The sequence below is a fragment of the Lepisosteus oculatus genome, chromosome 10 (assembly GCF_040954835.1).
Source record: "Lepisosteus oculatus isolate fLepOcu1 chromosome 10, fLepOcu1.hap2, whole genome shotgun sequence".
NCBI classification, from domain to species: domain Eukaryota; kingdom Metazoa; phylum Chordata; class Actinopteri; order Semionotiformes; family Lepisosteidae; genus Lepisosteus; species Lepisosteus oculatus.
The window spans coordinates 38,570,306-38,586,150 of record NC_090705.1 but is presented as its reverse complement, the minus strand read 5'-3'; the positions used below and the strand labels follow the sequence as shown (position 1 = coordinate 38,586,150).

The window sequence follows — 15,845 nt, the reverse complement described above, 5'->3', positions numbered from 1 at the left end:
ATACAGTACATTTGCCTTTTTACCATGCCTCTCCAGATTTTGAATTATTTGACCATGGCTTTAAACTTCATATAGAAATAAAATATTGTTAGGGGATGTCAATGAAAATATGCTGTTGCTAGCAATACACTTTTTTCTCAGTGTATTCTTATTTTCCTTAACTACAATTGAAGAGCACTTCATCTCCACAGCATCTCCAATTTTAGAGGTTCTGAGATGCCTCAATATAAGATGTTTTATTTTTTAAGTATTTGAAAATAAATCACTTTCATTAGTCCACAATATGACATGAACTGTTCTTAGAAAGATGCTAAATTGATTCATTCGTATCCGAGATATGCTTTTGTTTGTTTGATTGTTATTGAAATTCCATTTTGTTTAAAGTCACAATAGAGTGTTCTTAAAATAAAAAGCAGCACTGTGAAATGTGAATGTCCACTCTGATTCCCCACTCCCCAAAGTCCCCCAAATAATCTCTTATTTCTAACTTGTTAACAAATGGCTGTAATCAATCTTAAAAATGCCCCTTTTCCTGTATCTCTAGCACTGAAATTAATAGGGACTCAGCTTCTTAAATGGCAAATCTCAACCCTGTGAGATTAGTGACCTTGCTCATTTTAGGTGACCCACAGTTGGTGGTCAGTAAGTAGATTAAATAAAACTCTCCAGAGACCAAAAAAGGCAAGGCTAGATGCACTGGATTTCTTTTTTCTCAGATGATGTTAAAAGTCTGAAGTTCCTCAAACACATAACCAAGTTATTTTCTCAGAGCACATTCTGCATGAAAATGTTAAAGTGCTGTAGTAATAGAGTTTTCTTATACAGTATATTGTATAAGACTATTTCCGATATTTTGAGGCTGGTTTTCATCATTACATACAGAGTTTGGCAAAATTATTTAAACATGTTTTTAATGATTTTTTTTCTTCTTTTCTGGATCATTAATTCTAAACTGTTACATTTTACAATAATATCACATGAACGTTTTCTGTCGATCTCATCATTGCTGTTCCAGAATATACTGTATTTGTGTATGTTAAGATTGTTGGATTTTTACAACTGGAATCAATCATGTTAATCATTGCTAGCATCTGCCCCGACAAGGATACAAAGGCTCAAGTTAATAAAAACTAATTACATGTAAAAAGGAATGCACTTGATGTGCAAATGCTCTTTGCTATTGCCATTGTACAATTTTCCCATTTATTTTAATTGCAGTCTCTGCAAGTAAGTGAACAAAGACATCATTCTCTGACATGATCTTTTTTTTAGAGAGAAATCAGATATTTACTTTTGAAAATCCGAACACAAAAAAAGTCTAAACCAAGGTTCCAACTAACAGCATTAAAACTTACGGCACACAATCAGAAATATTTCAGAAAGGTGTCACCCTTTTTCATTTTTCCTCAATTTGCGTGCAGGGACAGAAGGTTAAAGTGTTCCTAGATCCCAGCATTGTATTTGAGATAGTGGATCAAGTCATTAAAATTTTTCCATACAGTATATCAATTCTCTCCAGGTCTTTCAAGCTCAAGACATTCTGTTCTTTCCATACCCTCTTACATTACTTATCCAGAAAAATAACAAGTTCAATCTGAAAGAGTGCTAATTAAAGGACATCAAACGTTTGGAGCCCTTTTGTTTTCCACGAGAATTTTTAAATGCTTATAAAATTCATATTATACAATTACTGTACCTACATGTATGTAGAAAACAGGAAAATGTGTAAAAATTCTACAGATCTGTTGCCGTATTTTAATGAAAACTGTACCTTATTAAAAAAAGTTTTGCTTGTGATCGGTGACATCTCCTGAAAGTGAAAATACAACTTGACTCCTGGTCATTGCTGCTTTATCTCTTGTCATGTTGTCTTGTATCCCTTGAAATGTTGCCATTACTTCACCAAATTAGTCTTTTGGTACAAGCCCTAATTTTAGTAGCTTTTTGGAGGATAAGTATTGTACATCCATCCATTTTCTAACCACTTCATCCAGTACAGGGTCTTGGGGGAGCAACAACATATCCTGGCAACCAAAAGACACAAGGCAAGATAAATCCTGGACAGAACCCCAGTCCTTTGCAGGGACATAAACACAGACATGCACACACTCACACCAGGGCCAGTTCTACCAGCAGCTAATTAACATACTGTAGCAGTATGTCTTTGGACTGTGGGGGAAACCAGAGCACCCAGAGGAAACCCACTCAAACATGGAAATAACATACAAACTCAATACAGCTGTGCAGACAGCATCTTAGGACTGGAATTGAACCCAGGTCCCCAGCACTGAGATACTGCAGTTCTAACTACTGCATCACCATGTACCACCTGATCTAATGTCAATGAATTCTAGTTCCAATTGGTCCAATACAATATGCCCCAAGTGGTTAAAAGTGTTACTTGTCCTATATTCCCCATGTTTTACTTACAGTAGTTAAGTTCCCAGCAAAGCAGACCGCATTCAGTTCCCCATCAGAAAGCAGTGTTCTGCTAGAGCTAGTGCACAATATTCAACAACAGATGTACGGTGCCAGTGATACATAATGTTTGAAGTGCCAAAACCCTGCACATAAATTGATTATTTGAGCTTTAATTGAGTGTGTACAAGTCAGTCATGGAGAGGAGTCATGTCTTATGGTCTCATTTATCATGTTCTAACATTATCTGATTGTTCTTAGCTGTAGTATCTTGCCAAATATTGCTATCGATATCGATATCGCTGGAGGCAAACAAAAGCAAACAAATGTGCAAGAATTTAGTACCAAAAAGCATTGTTCTCTTAATATACAGGGCATATTTTAATATACAGGGTAAATCAAACTAAATTATATTTTTCCGGGCCATTAATATTGAGCTGTAATTGATTTCTGCATACATACTGTATAGACTTGCTGTATAGGGCATTGAGTTGTCTTCTGCTGATGAACAGGGCAAAGATGGTTTCACAAGTTCCAGATTATTAGTTGTTGCTGCTAGCTACAAAGGAAAAAACACAGTGTATTGGCTAAATTTGCTCACTTTGAGTTACCACGAAACAATGTTTCCTTTGCGAAAAGAAAAATAAAGAAATCTATACAACTCACAGATTTCATTCAATGAGAAGTGTGCATTTGTAAAAGGCATTATGTAATCTGTACTGCCCAATGATTGAACTGCAACAAAAACTATAAAGAATTCTGTGAACATTTGTGAAGTTCATGTAGCTGCAGAGGATTTCAAATGTTCTGAAAAATTTTGAAATACAGAAGCATCAACTAATGCCCTAGCAGTATCACTTTCTTTTTAAGATGTTGTATTATTTACTTTTTTTTAAATGTGTGGAAAAAAATTGCTTTCAATCAACAAGGAAGAATGAAAAAGGAAATACCTTGGTATTATTCTTGCAGTTGCCAACAGCGTTATACAAGAGTCTTTGAATTTTGATGAAGCTAGCGAAGAGTTAAAAAGAAAGCCTTTTTTTCTTCTTCAAATAACTGGAAATTCAGTTTCAGTAATAGTACTATTAGATTACAACATTGCTTGTGCACTGGTCCAATTTAAACTCAGAGTATGAAAGGTATTGTTATAAAACCAATTATGTTACATTCATATTCCATCAGTAGTGTATAATAATTTTGAGCTGAGAATTAATTCAATTTAAAATATGGGATAAATAGCTGCAGAGCCTAACGTACTATTGTATGCTTAAAACTGCATCGATATTACAGTGTAGTAAAGGGAGGAGTGTGGGGGCAGCAGACGCGATTGCCTGGGGCCTTAACCAATAGGTTAATCAGGCCCATCTGGCCCATCTGGCAACAGAACATATTCAACAACTACACAACAGATTGCAAAATTAAATGAAAATAATATTTAATTCCATTACTGTATATTACTATCACGTAGTTCATTCAATAGAAGTTCATCACTGAGGACCAGGAGAGATGACAACTTCAAAAGCCCCTTTCTTCCCAGCTGTTCCAAATCATATCATTCCTGATGTCATTGCTTGAGAGCTACAGTTGTACAGTATAATACACAAAACCCCCTCTCTTTTGGCATTTTGTCATGAGGATTTGATGGTTTTAGGATCCTGCTTCTTGTTTTTCTGGAAGGATGCTAGCCTCCTCGTCCTATGGCCAGATCTCAAATCTCACTATACCTAAATAAACATGCTCAAATGCATATAATTCTTGGGTGTCAGTGTTCCTTGTGAAATACAATACTCAGTATGTGCACTGATGGCAAATTAAATTGTATTTCAAATTCTATCTTTTTTTGCGTTGTCCTTGAATGAAGAACTACTGGAATCACAGAGGTCTTTGTGTAGTACCTTTTCACTTCAACGATAAGTGTTACTGTATGTTGTCAATCTTTAATTTTTTTCTTGAACTCAACTTTTCCCTGCAACCAAACAGGATCTGACATGTGATTTTCTACCTCATTGTTTACTTGGCCCATGACCCCCTCAACTGGTCTTCCACTTCAGCCACAGGGTGTTTCGGCAGTTCAGGGAAAGTAGTGGCAATTGGGCTTGCCAGTTGGTTTTCAGCCCCTTGGCTTTGTGAAACATCTCCAGTTGCTCCTTTGGGTTCCTCATAGACATCTGAGATCTTTCCCGCTTTTCAGGTGGTTCTTTATAGAGCCAAGCTCTGGCATCATTCATGTTGACTCGTCTCTGGTCAGAACTCTCCCTTCTTACGGGAAACGTTTCTAAAATTTCCCTCAGACCATTCACATTTCCTTTGTTTCAGTCCATCTAGTAAATATATCTTCAATTCATTTTGCATCACTTTGGGAATTCTAAGTCACAAACAGGTTGTCATCCTCTGATCAGGCATGTTAATAAAGCCAGTCAAGCAGAAAAGTTAATAATGACCAATGAAGTAAACTAGTTCAACTCTCGTCTCTTCTCAATCATGATTAAGGTTTAACCAAACTACTGAATTTTTAAAATGTTTTTTTTTTTAGTTGCAAGTGCTCCAGATTCATGCCGGGCTGTTTGATATTTTAGCATTACCCGATGAAAAGTACACAGATGTGTGTTTAACCTGTCTGGATTTATTGTATTTTCATACATATACAAATTTCATGCAGTATTTACATAACTTTTAATTAGTTTCCATAGACACCTAATCCTTTCCTAAGATGTTTTGTAGAATTCACACGGATATGTAATTTAAGAATGAAGTGGGAGGATCACTAAGAATAGTTTAAAACTATTTTTTAAATGTACATATTGTTTAATGGAAAAAATGAAATCTGCTGCTTTATCACTGGGGTATTCATGCAGTCAATTACTCTTAAAAGAAATTAGATAGTCCAGTTTCAAGATTGAATGGATTTCTGTATGCGTAGTTCACTGCCAGATTAGCTTGGGAATGCATTTATATTCACTTATTTGATTAGAGAATAGTTCATTTTAAAATGAGTTATAAGAAAAACACAGCTCAGTTTACATTAATATTTAATTTCATCCCCTGATGAACCTGAGACACTCTTTGTTCTAGTTTAGTGTTCAAATTCCAGTGTGGCATTTTACTTTACTTTCTGAAGCTAATAAAAAAGGAATCAATATTTCTTCTAAAAATACACTAAACTCAGTTTATTTTCCATTTTAGTCATTGTTTCTGAAAATATATAAAGCAACTTGCTCATTCTGAGAAAAAAAGGTTTTGGTTGGCAAAACAGCATGACACCCACACTAAATAGTTTTATGGCTTGCAAATATGTATTTTAAAAGCACAAAGCATGTTTGTATGCCCTTGGTTCTCCTTGGTACTTTCCATTTATGATAGTCGTGAATGTTAAATATGAGTCAGACTGATTCCCATTAGATCATAATAATTGCTTGTATTGTCTTAATGTACAAAGAGCGATAAATATTGCAGATTGAAAGCAGTGTACCTCACTAATATTTTAGAAATGCCTTTCGTCTTATTTCTAAAAATCCCACATCAAAATATTGGTTGACAAAGTAACTTCCTGATATTGATGAAGACGATAATACAAATCCCTTTCGTATGTTTCACAAGCTGTTTATAATAATAGCCTTTGAAGGTTCTCCATATTAAATAAATTTTATATATGTTTTTGTAAGTCTCAAATGTATCTTAAATCATATAATAAAAGGTAAAATAATATTCCTTCTAGACTTCAGACTGTTTCCATAAAATATTTTTCTGTTTTTACTCAATCACTTTAAGTGAATCTATTGGTATTTGAAATCAACAAGTAACAGAAAAAACATACTACACATACTACAGTCATAAGCCAGTGTATTTATTTAGTTTGGTACCAATTTTTTTAAGAGTGTTATTTCTTTCTGTTAATCATTATGGCCGAAAAAACATACTTGAAATGAGTACTTTTATTAGTTTATTTGCTTAGCTAATGTCCTTATCCAAGGTGACTTCATAAATACAAGTTGGATTTAATGCGTAAGTACAAGGATAACACTATCATATTAAAAGAATCGGCTATTCTAAATATATAATTTGAATGATATGGCGGAGTCTACATTTGCCTTTAAAAAAATCTGGAAAAAAGTGGTCTTCTTTTGAATAGAGAATTTGGTGTTTTTATGTTCTTCATACTGAATTCTTAGAATGGTGAGTCAGAAATCTGTCTGGGATGACACTCTGGGCAAAATTCAAACTTACAAATGTCTTTTTACAAAGTGTTTATGCGCATTTTTGTTTTGTTTTGTGGTTATTTTTGTAAATATTAATTTATCTTTTTTTAATATGATACATTATAATAATCGATTTATTTTCTCATTATAGTACAGTACATTGTGGTGTTAAATATACTGACTACAATGGGTGATGCTCAAGCCTGATGTAAAGTTTTTGAGTCTAAGGCAGAAAGTGAGAAAAGCCAAAAGGCCGTGGTGGAGTTAAAGCAGTTTAGGGAAACGGAGCAAGGGATAGGCTTCAAAAATTATCCTTGTATGTGTGCAGTGCGATTTCGTCTAGATTGTATCAGAGCTCATGGTTTGGCAATTAGAAGATGTATTGTATGGACTCCAAACCCTGATTTTATCTAAAGTGCGCGACATTTATATAACATTATTTGCAACAATTAAGTCTCTTTCCACTTTTTCTTTGTCAGTTATCCAGGAGCTACAATCTGACAATGGACAGAACTTAGTGCCATCTCCTACAGTATACAGTAAATGGCTGAACTCCATGAGATCTTAATGTGCCTTAATCCACAGATACCCCAAAAGGACACTAAGAAATACCCATAGTGTCTTAATCTGTAGTGCTTCACTGGGTGGTGAAAGACAAGATGAGTTTCACACAAGTGGAGAAACAAGATCAAACATGGAAGAGAAAACTCAGAATCATATAGTATAAAAATGTTGATTTGGGTCAATTGATTCCGGGTTATGATAGGATTGATTTATTGGTAAGTACTGTATGAGATACTGATGTCTGCCCAGTCCAACCCATTTACTTCTGATTTTAAAGATCCATCTGATAACCTACCAGGGTCAGACATAGTGTATGTTAAATTTGTAATAGATCTTTATTGACTTTTTTTTTGTAGGTCTGTCCAGACATAAATAGTCAAGAATTCATTGCTGTCACAATTGCTTACTTTCAACATACTTATGAAAACCACACCCTGAATTCTGGGCCAACAAGTGGGTTAAACTCATAAGATTTGAACAAAATCTCAGCATGTAGACTCTGCATGATGCCATTTTTTCTGCCAAGCAATCTACATTGCATAGTTCATCAAAAATGGACCGACAATATTCAAAGCACACTGGCAAATGTTCTAAAGATCAAATGAAATCTCTGGCTTCAGATAATCGTAACTGCTTTGTTAAGTACGACATACATAGGAGGAAACTTTACTGCATTTTCGAAGGAAAATTTATAATACAATACGCCCATATTTTAGAAAAGGAAAACCTTAATGAAACACTAAAGAGTGATACATTAAAAAACAACAAACTAAGATCATTCAGCCAGTGATAACACCTCTCTCATTGATGATATGTTAGTAGTTTAAAAGTGCTGTTGTTGAGGATTTAAAATTTAATTATTTAAACGATCTGCTTGTAACCTTGACTCACTAACAGTTTTATTAAACTGGAGGTCAGAAATCTGACTTGAATGAGATCATAATTAATATAAACTACAGTACATTTGCATCTACTTAATTCCTTGACTTATTTCTTTTACTGCTGCGTCAGCATGCGTAGGCTGCAAAAACCTTTACACCCGAAGAAGGCTCCACAAACGAAATATTGTGTTTCTTCTCTTTTCAGCATGGAATAAACCTTTACTTGTCCTATTGTATTAATTCGACAACCTTATTTATCAAGGCCAAAAAGGTGCACAAATGATCCATGCAACATTTGGATTAATTGAAATGTATTTCCCTAATATAGTCATTTCTTTCAAAACATTTAAACATACAGCAAATGTATCTTTATAGGAAGGCATGGTGGTTAGCACGGAGATTGTTTATTCTCCCAATGTTAACGTGGGTTTTTCACTGGGTACTCCAGTTTCCTCTCACAGTCAAAAGAAAACTGGTAGGGTAATTGGCTTCTGAGAAAACTGGCACTGATAATAATAATTCTTTACACTTACAGTATATAGTACTTTTCTGGACACTCCACTAATAGCGCTTTACAGGTAATGGGGACTTCCCTCCACCAATGTGTAACCCCACATGTATGATGCGATGGAGAGCAAAGTGAGCCAATGGATGGGGACTATTAGGAGGCTATGATTGGAGTGATATGTAACACCCCTACTCTTTTTGTAAAATACCCTAGGATTTTTACTAACCAAAGAGAGTCGGTATCTCAGTTTTACGTTTCATCCGAAGGACAGCGCCTTCAGTTCCAAGTACTGGCCAGGCTCACGCCTGCTGAGCTTCAGTGGGTTGCCAGTTGTGAGTTGCAGGGTGATATGGCTGCTGGCTGATGTGAGTGTGTCCGTGTCTGTGTATTTATATGTTCTGTGATATAATGGCATTGTTATTTGCTGGGATAGACTCCAGCACCCCCGCAACCCTGAACTGGATAAAACAGTGAGGGAAGAAATGGATGGATGCATATATAGTGCAGATCCAGTACTTTTAAGCGCCATAGAGCTTATTCTTTTCAACAGTTTTAGACCAAATGCCCAATCTAACAAAAAAAATGTGAGAAAATAAACCTGTAGCTCTAATAAATGGATATAAGATATTATGTGTATCTGAATCAAATTATTCATAATTTTGTCTTTTTTTGATGACCCTAGTACATTTTGTTTGCAAAACAGATTAGATCTTATAGCTGTACTGTTAGTTTTTTCTTTCTGCTTGAGAATATGTCCTAGATGTCTGAAACTCTGCAGTTTTATGACAGCTGTAAACTAGATTTTAAATGGGTTTGACAGTAAAAATAATAAAGGTGCAGTGTGGTAATATAAAATATTGAGTGTTGAGCTATCTTTCAAAACACGTAGTGACATCTCAAAGTTGCAGTTCCACAAGTGGTACTGTCCAGTTGGCTGAGAGCCATGTGGACTGGGTGGTCTTGAGGTGGGAAGCCTATCCTAGACTTGACTTGCAATAGTGACTCCTGGGACTTGCCAGGCACATTTTTTTGTAATGCAAGTGAGAACAGCACCATCCCTCCAAACAATTTTGATTCGACTTTACAGGAACTATGGGATTCACAGTGTGAAAACTGTCAGATGATTTGGAAAACTGCATGTCTCCAGAGGAAAGTGTGCATGGTTAATGTTTCACCCCATGCTGAAACAAGGGCTTCATTAACGTGTGGAGCGGATCAATCACAACTTGGGGAAATACAAAGAATAGGATTTCCAATTCAATAAATCACTATGGAGAAGAGCACAACAAGACTGAGCCCTATTGCAAAGACTCTAGTTTGTAGTTCCTGTCTGTGTCCTCTGGTTGGTATTTCCCTTTTCATTCTGAAGAAGTCCATAGTCCAGGGTTGACTTTGTCTATACATTTGAGGACTTGAGATATCTGGATCAAGTTACCTTGTTATCCTCTCTCTAATACCAAAAGGTTCAGTTCCTTTAGTCAGTCAGTGTAGGTCATTCCATTTAGGCCTGGTATGGTACAGTATCTGGTTGCTCTTCCCTGGACTGATTCCATAGCAGCAATATTTCTATAACATGGTGACCATAATTGCACATTTTCTAAATGAGGCCTTACTAGAATATTGTATAAATTCAGCATAACATTGCTTGATTTAAATACCTTCCATTGCTTCCCCACATTGTAAGTGATGTGTCAACATAAACATCTAAGGCTTTTTCACACTGTAAGTAGCCTCTTCTATCTGTATTGATAGTTTATGTGTTTGCCGCCTGTACACATAACTCTTTGCTACATTTAACAATCTTCCAGATGTGTTTTCACAGCCTTGAATTTTCTGCTTCTATATAGTTTGTTAATTCCCCTAATTTGATAATCAGACTGATTTACTGCACTAACTACAGTATATCAAAATATACTGTAAATCACTTATATAAATTAAGAAGAGCAGTGGTCCTAGTACACCACTAATAACACCTCAATCTGAACATTCACCTATTATTTGCACTATTTTTTGCTTACTCAATAAACTAAATCTCAGTGCAAACACTCAATTATCCTAAATGTCTACTGCCTGTAATAATTTCTAACAGACATGGGGATAACCATCTTTCATTTTAAATTATTAAAAAATATGCAGATTTTAATAAATGTAGTATTTTAGAGATGTTATTTTGATAAACTAATTTTCAGTTTGATAAACCATTATAGTGTTATAATGGTTGTGTATAATAAGTCATAATGGTGCAATGTGCAGGCATAAGATAAGAGATATACCTTGTTTTGATTGGACCATAAACCACAGATCATATTCACCCAATTTTGCATCAGAAGCATTAATTATAATTAAAAATAAAACTGTTAATAATGCAGGTTGTCTAAATAACAATGGATTTGTCTAAATAACCTTTCTGTGTTTTTAACTTAAATCTGAAAATTGTTTCAAGGCATACAATATTGTAGTAAATTTATCATCTTCTTCTGCAGTGGCAAATAAAAAAATATATATTTATATTAATCTGTGGCTAATCACACTGTTTTCCAGGTATGTTTGGAATGTTAGAAAAGACAAAGTATTTGTACTGTACGTTAGTGAAGTAAATGAATCATAATTCTTTTCTCCCATTTTTAACTTCATTGGTTTTGGTGACAGTTCTGTGTGGCAGTGTCAGCCATGCTGCTGAAAGATATGAAGTTTCGCCTATGGAGTTGTCTTGCTGAATATTCAGCATCTGTCTCCTTTTGTTCTTTAGCGAATTACTTACATCTGTTTTCAGCTACATGCTTAAACACTCCCTTCAAACCCTGGGTGGCATGCTGTGAAACTGGCATATTATTGTGCTGTGATGTAAAATTTTATATTGCCCCTGAGGAATGACTGAGTTCAAATTCAACTCAGAAATTAAAGGACTAATCATTCATTTGCTAATTGGCTGTTCTGTATTCCCCAAAGTCTCATCATGATGTGTTTTGTCAAAGGATGGGGAAAGCTGTCCTTTTAAAATTTAAACAGTTCCTATGAATAGGATGGGTTTATTTATTTAAAAATATTAACATGTATCACAAATGTTCACAGTTACTGTACTGGCATGCACTTGTTCTTAACAGAAAACACCTCCATTACACTTTTATGCCTCTTGTTAAATCTCCATGCACTTCCCTTAAACTATCCAGGCAATAACAAATAATGGATGTGTTACTGAATCAATAAAATAATTGCCAAATTCATGGTACTAGATTCCTCCACTGTAAATTACATAAATCCTTTGCCTTTTTCTAGTTTGTGGACATTTTGTTGTTATTGCTGTTCATTTGTTTTAGCCAATTCCAAGTGATATTGAATATGCTTGTCAAATTGTAAGGAAGCTTTTTTCCATTATTTTCTCCAGACTTTGTATAGTTTACATAATATAAAAGTGTATAGAATTTAAATGGGGCCTTACATTTTAAAACCTGTATGCTGTATTTTCTGTGCAGTCATGGCATACTGCACAGTACCTTCTTCATATATCATTTTTAACTTTTCTTATTATGGGTTTAGAGTTAATTTGACACACATTGGAAGTTAACAATTGATTGTCATTTGGTGTATAGCTACGTGGCCCTGGATCAATCGGGAAAACTGTTTTTCCTGGGGGAATATCAGTTAGTTTACAGAATGTATCTGGTAGCAGAATCATGACTAACACCACACCAATTGAGAATGTGATTGTTTGGATACTCTTGCATCCACTTGTTAATGATGTAAAACAATTTTGCGTTTTGTGAGAGATGTAGATGGTACACTTATCTTGCCTTTACAGGGAAATAGTATATGTCAAAGGAGGTCCTTACCATGTCTAAAGTGCGTACATATGCCTGATTTTACAGATTGAAAACTACATTCAGGAGAACATGAAGACAGAGATGGCACAGCTACAGCAGAATGCGGTCCACAACCACACAGCTACCATGCTGGAAATTGGGACCAGTCTGCTAAGCCAGACAGCAGAGCAGACACGTAAACTGACAGATGTTGAGATGCAGGTATGTCCCCAAGGACACATTCCACACTCCATTTATTCAGCTATTTCACATTTAACGACCCAAAAGCAGAAAGGATTTTGACTGAAAGGTCCAAGGAAAATATTTGTTCAATTACACATTCATCATAAAAAACATTTAGAAAAAGCTTTCCTAGACAAAATTAACTGTATATTTTTGGAGTTGTTCATATTTTCTGATTAACTTTCATTCAGTTTGTTGATGTCACCCTTAGTATTTGTTTAGAAAGCCATTTGGGGCTACCACACTGTAATATCTATGTAATTTTGTATTTTTGTGATCCATAAATGCAATGGGGGCTATTTTTATTCCCTTTCATGTGTTTTGACAGGTTTTAAATCAGACTTCTAGACTGGAGATTCAATTGCTAGAGAATTCGTTGTCAACAAAGAAGCTGGAAAATAAGTTACTGCTACAGACAAATGAAATCAGCAACCTACATGAAAAAAACAGGTACAATTAGTTCATCTTGTGCCCTTATCCCATTTTATATATATAGATATATATAAATATATTATTTTCCAAGACTTAACCATTTAAATTAAAATATGGATGGGTTGTATTTTGTAAAAATAAGTTTTTAGCATTTTCAAAATAGTAACAGAAAGGTTTAGTTTGTCAAATTGCAATTATCATGTTATCACTAGTTCTCTTACACTGTATGCTAAGATGTGGAAGAAAAAAAAGTAAGAATATGGTTCAGAATACGCACAAAATCTTAAATTAGATCATTGGTTTGATTTAATGCAAGACTTTAAATGGATGATAAAGCTGTTATCAACACTGATTAAATGAATAAAAACTTCTATCATCTGTACAAATAAAATGAATAAATTGAACAAGGAAACTGACAGTTTTGGCACTTACAGAAAAGAATGGATTATATTGATGAGCATCTAATCATCACATCTATATGTTTCTTTGTAAACCTGGCCTGTGTAGGGGGAAAATAAGATAGATTAGCTTAATTTTAGTTGCCATAGCATTACACATAATATTTGGCGACATAAATGCCTAGTGACGATTAGATAATATAAGTTATTTTTGCCAGATTAATCAAGCTGTTTGTACAACATTTTATGAAATTGTGATCACTTGATTCTGAAATTCACCTCAGAGCTGCATCTTTGAAAATGATGTTAGCAGCTGTGAGCTCCATTCCACAACTTGTTCATTCGTGCAGTACTTTCAGGAAGAAAGGATGTCAAGGTACTCTCCCAGTGACCGGTGTTGGGGACAGTTACAATCGATTACTTTTTTTTAATTAATAAGAAGGTATGGAGAATGGGTATTAACAGCTAATTAATTACTTTATATAGTAATTACATTGTAATTATAAGTGTTACTGATACCTTTTTTAAATTATGTTTCCCAGCTTCTTTTTAATTAAAAGTAATCCCTAGCACAAGTAATTTGTAATAGTAATAGATTACATTTTAAAATCTCCACCCAACTCTGCTAGCTATACATATGGTTCAGAGAAGGATGATTATATTTGGTTAATCCCAAAGAATGTTACGTTTCCTATTAGAAAGAAGTGTTCAACAATCCTGGTAGCACAATTGTCTTGAAATGTCTGATATTATTAATGTTATACTTATCCTCCCCCCTCTTTTCCAGTCTAATTTACATTTCACTGCATGTTCCAAACCCAGAAAGAGACTGAGCTTAGTGGTTCAATAGCTCTGGACAGACACTGCAAGTATTAAGACATTTAGTGGATGAGCAACTTGAGATACAGGTTTCACTTTAACCCACTTGGCTAGGGGAAAGGTGGCCTGGCCACAGGGATAAGACTATCGGAAGTGCCTCATTAAGTTCAACACAGAAAGGAGTTACTAGTGTGAATGAGAAAGGAATGTGAAAAAATTAATATTAAATAAGAAAGAATAAAAAAGTACTACAAAATAGTATCTGAAATATAATTTATAATAATAAAAGAGGAACATCAGAAGAGAGGGCATTCGTAGATGTCGTACTTTAAAACAATAACATTTTCTACATTTTTAATGCCTGTTGGAGTATGTGATTTGTAGTGTAGTCGCAGTCAAGTCTAATGTCAAAAGATAATATCAAATGAGCATCCCCATGCAGAGTAATTTCTCATTACAAACCTACTGCTGCCAGGATTGAAGCAACAGAGGAGCATGAGCAAGCACGTTGTTAGGGCCTAGGTCACTTATCTAGCTGTCTGTGGCCAGGATTCCCCAAGTGGCAAAACTCAGGCAATGACTGATTTTCCTGTGACATGTCAAAAGACAAATGAGTCAAAGTAGCGTCTGCCTGAGGAGTCTGCATACAGCTCCTCATGCTCCCCTGTGTGTGGTCTCAGAGTTTGTTTTGGCTGTTCCAGATTGGGCGGGTATAACAAAAATCTTTGTCAATTTATAATACATTTATATAAAATAAATATATAAAATATACCATTGTCTAGCAAAATGCAGTATTTTAAGTTCAATATATCTGCCTCTGGTGCAATAATTTGTCCAAACAAAATGAAAATACAGCTGTAACTGAAGTTGGCATACAAGTTTTGTTGTTTTTTTTTTGGCTTTTATTTTGTTTTGTTTGGAAAAGAAGCATGGCCCTTTGGTAAAGTGTTACACTTATTCGAGACATTCCATACAGAACAAAAGAAAATCCCTGCTGAGATTGTAATAAAATTCCCGTGGCACCTGTTTGAAAAACAAATACTTTTAAATGTTGTTTTAAAATCAGATTGCTTTTGTATTGTAGTTTTTTACTTGGAACATAAGTACATTATGTTCTGTAAGTACTACCAAAGAGAAAATCAATATGTACCGTAAGTACTGTATAATTAGAAAAGGCAAAAATTGGTTGCTTTCATTAAGACCTATTTATTTGCAATGAGATTAATTTATTAATTCAAAGCACCATGTTTCTTGTTTCGCAGAAATTGAGACATACCGTATGCTTCCTTCAGTATTAAAACCCTTCAAATGACAAGAACAATCATTTTAATAGCCAGAATCTTAACTTTACGCATTACAAAGACATTGTTCTTTGTATAGAAAAAAAAATATTATTTGATTGTGTGACTTGACCAAAAACATGGAAGATATTTGTATTCTAACAAAATAACTGTTTTGTGCTGAGAAACCCTACGATTAATAATGAGAATTGTCCTGTTTCACTTGAGCAAACTCATACTAAATCCTATTTGTTTTTTAGCATTTTAATGAATATATTTTTCGTTTTGTTACCTTGAACAACAGGC

At 34.6% G+C, this 15,845-nt stretch overlaps 1 protein-coding gene across 2 annotated transcripts in view; it reads left to right on the top strand.

Moving 5' to 3' along the window:
* angpt1 (angiopoietin 1) overlaps positions 1 to 15,845 on the top strand; it is a 99,732-nt gene that overhangs the window by 46,487 nt on the left and 37,400 nt on the right. For both annotated transcript variants that reach the window (XM_006635640.3, XM_015356828.2), the window contains exons 2-3: positions 12,434 to 12,589; positions 12,939 to 13,060. In XM_006635640.3, coding sequence (XP_006635703.2) covers positions 12,434 to 12,589; positions 12,939 to 13,060 — 278 coding nt within the window. The remainder of the gene's footprint in view (positions 1 to 12,433; positions 12,590 to 12,938; positions 13,061 to 15,845) is intronic.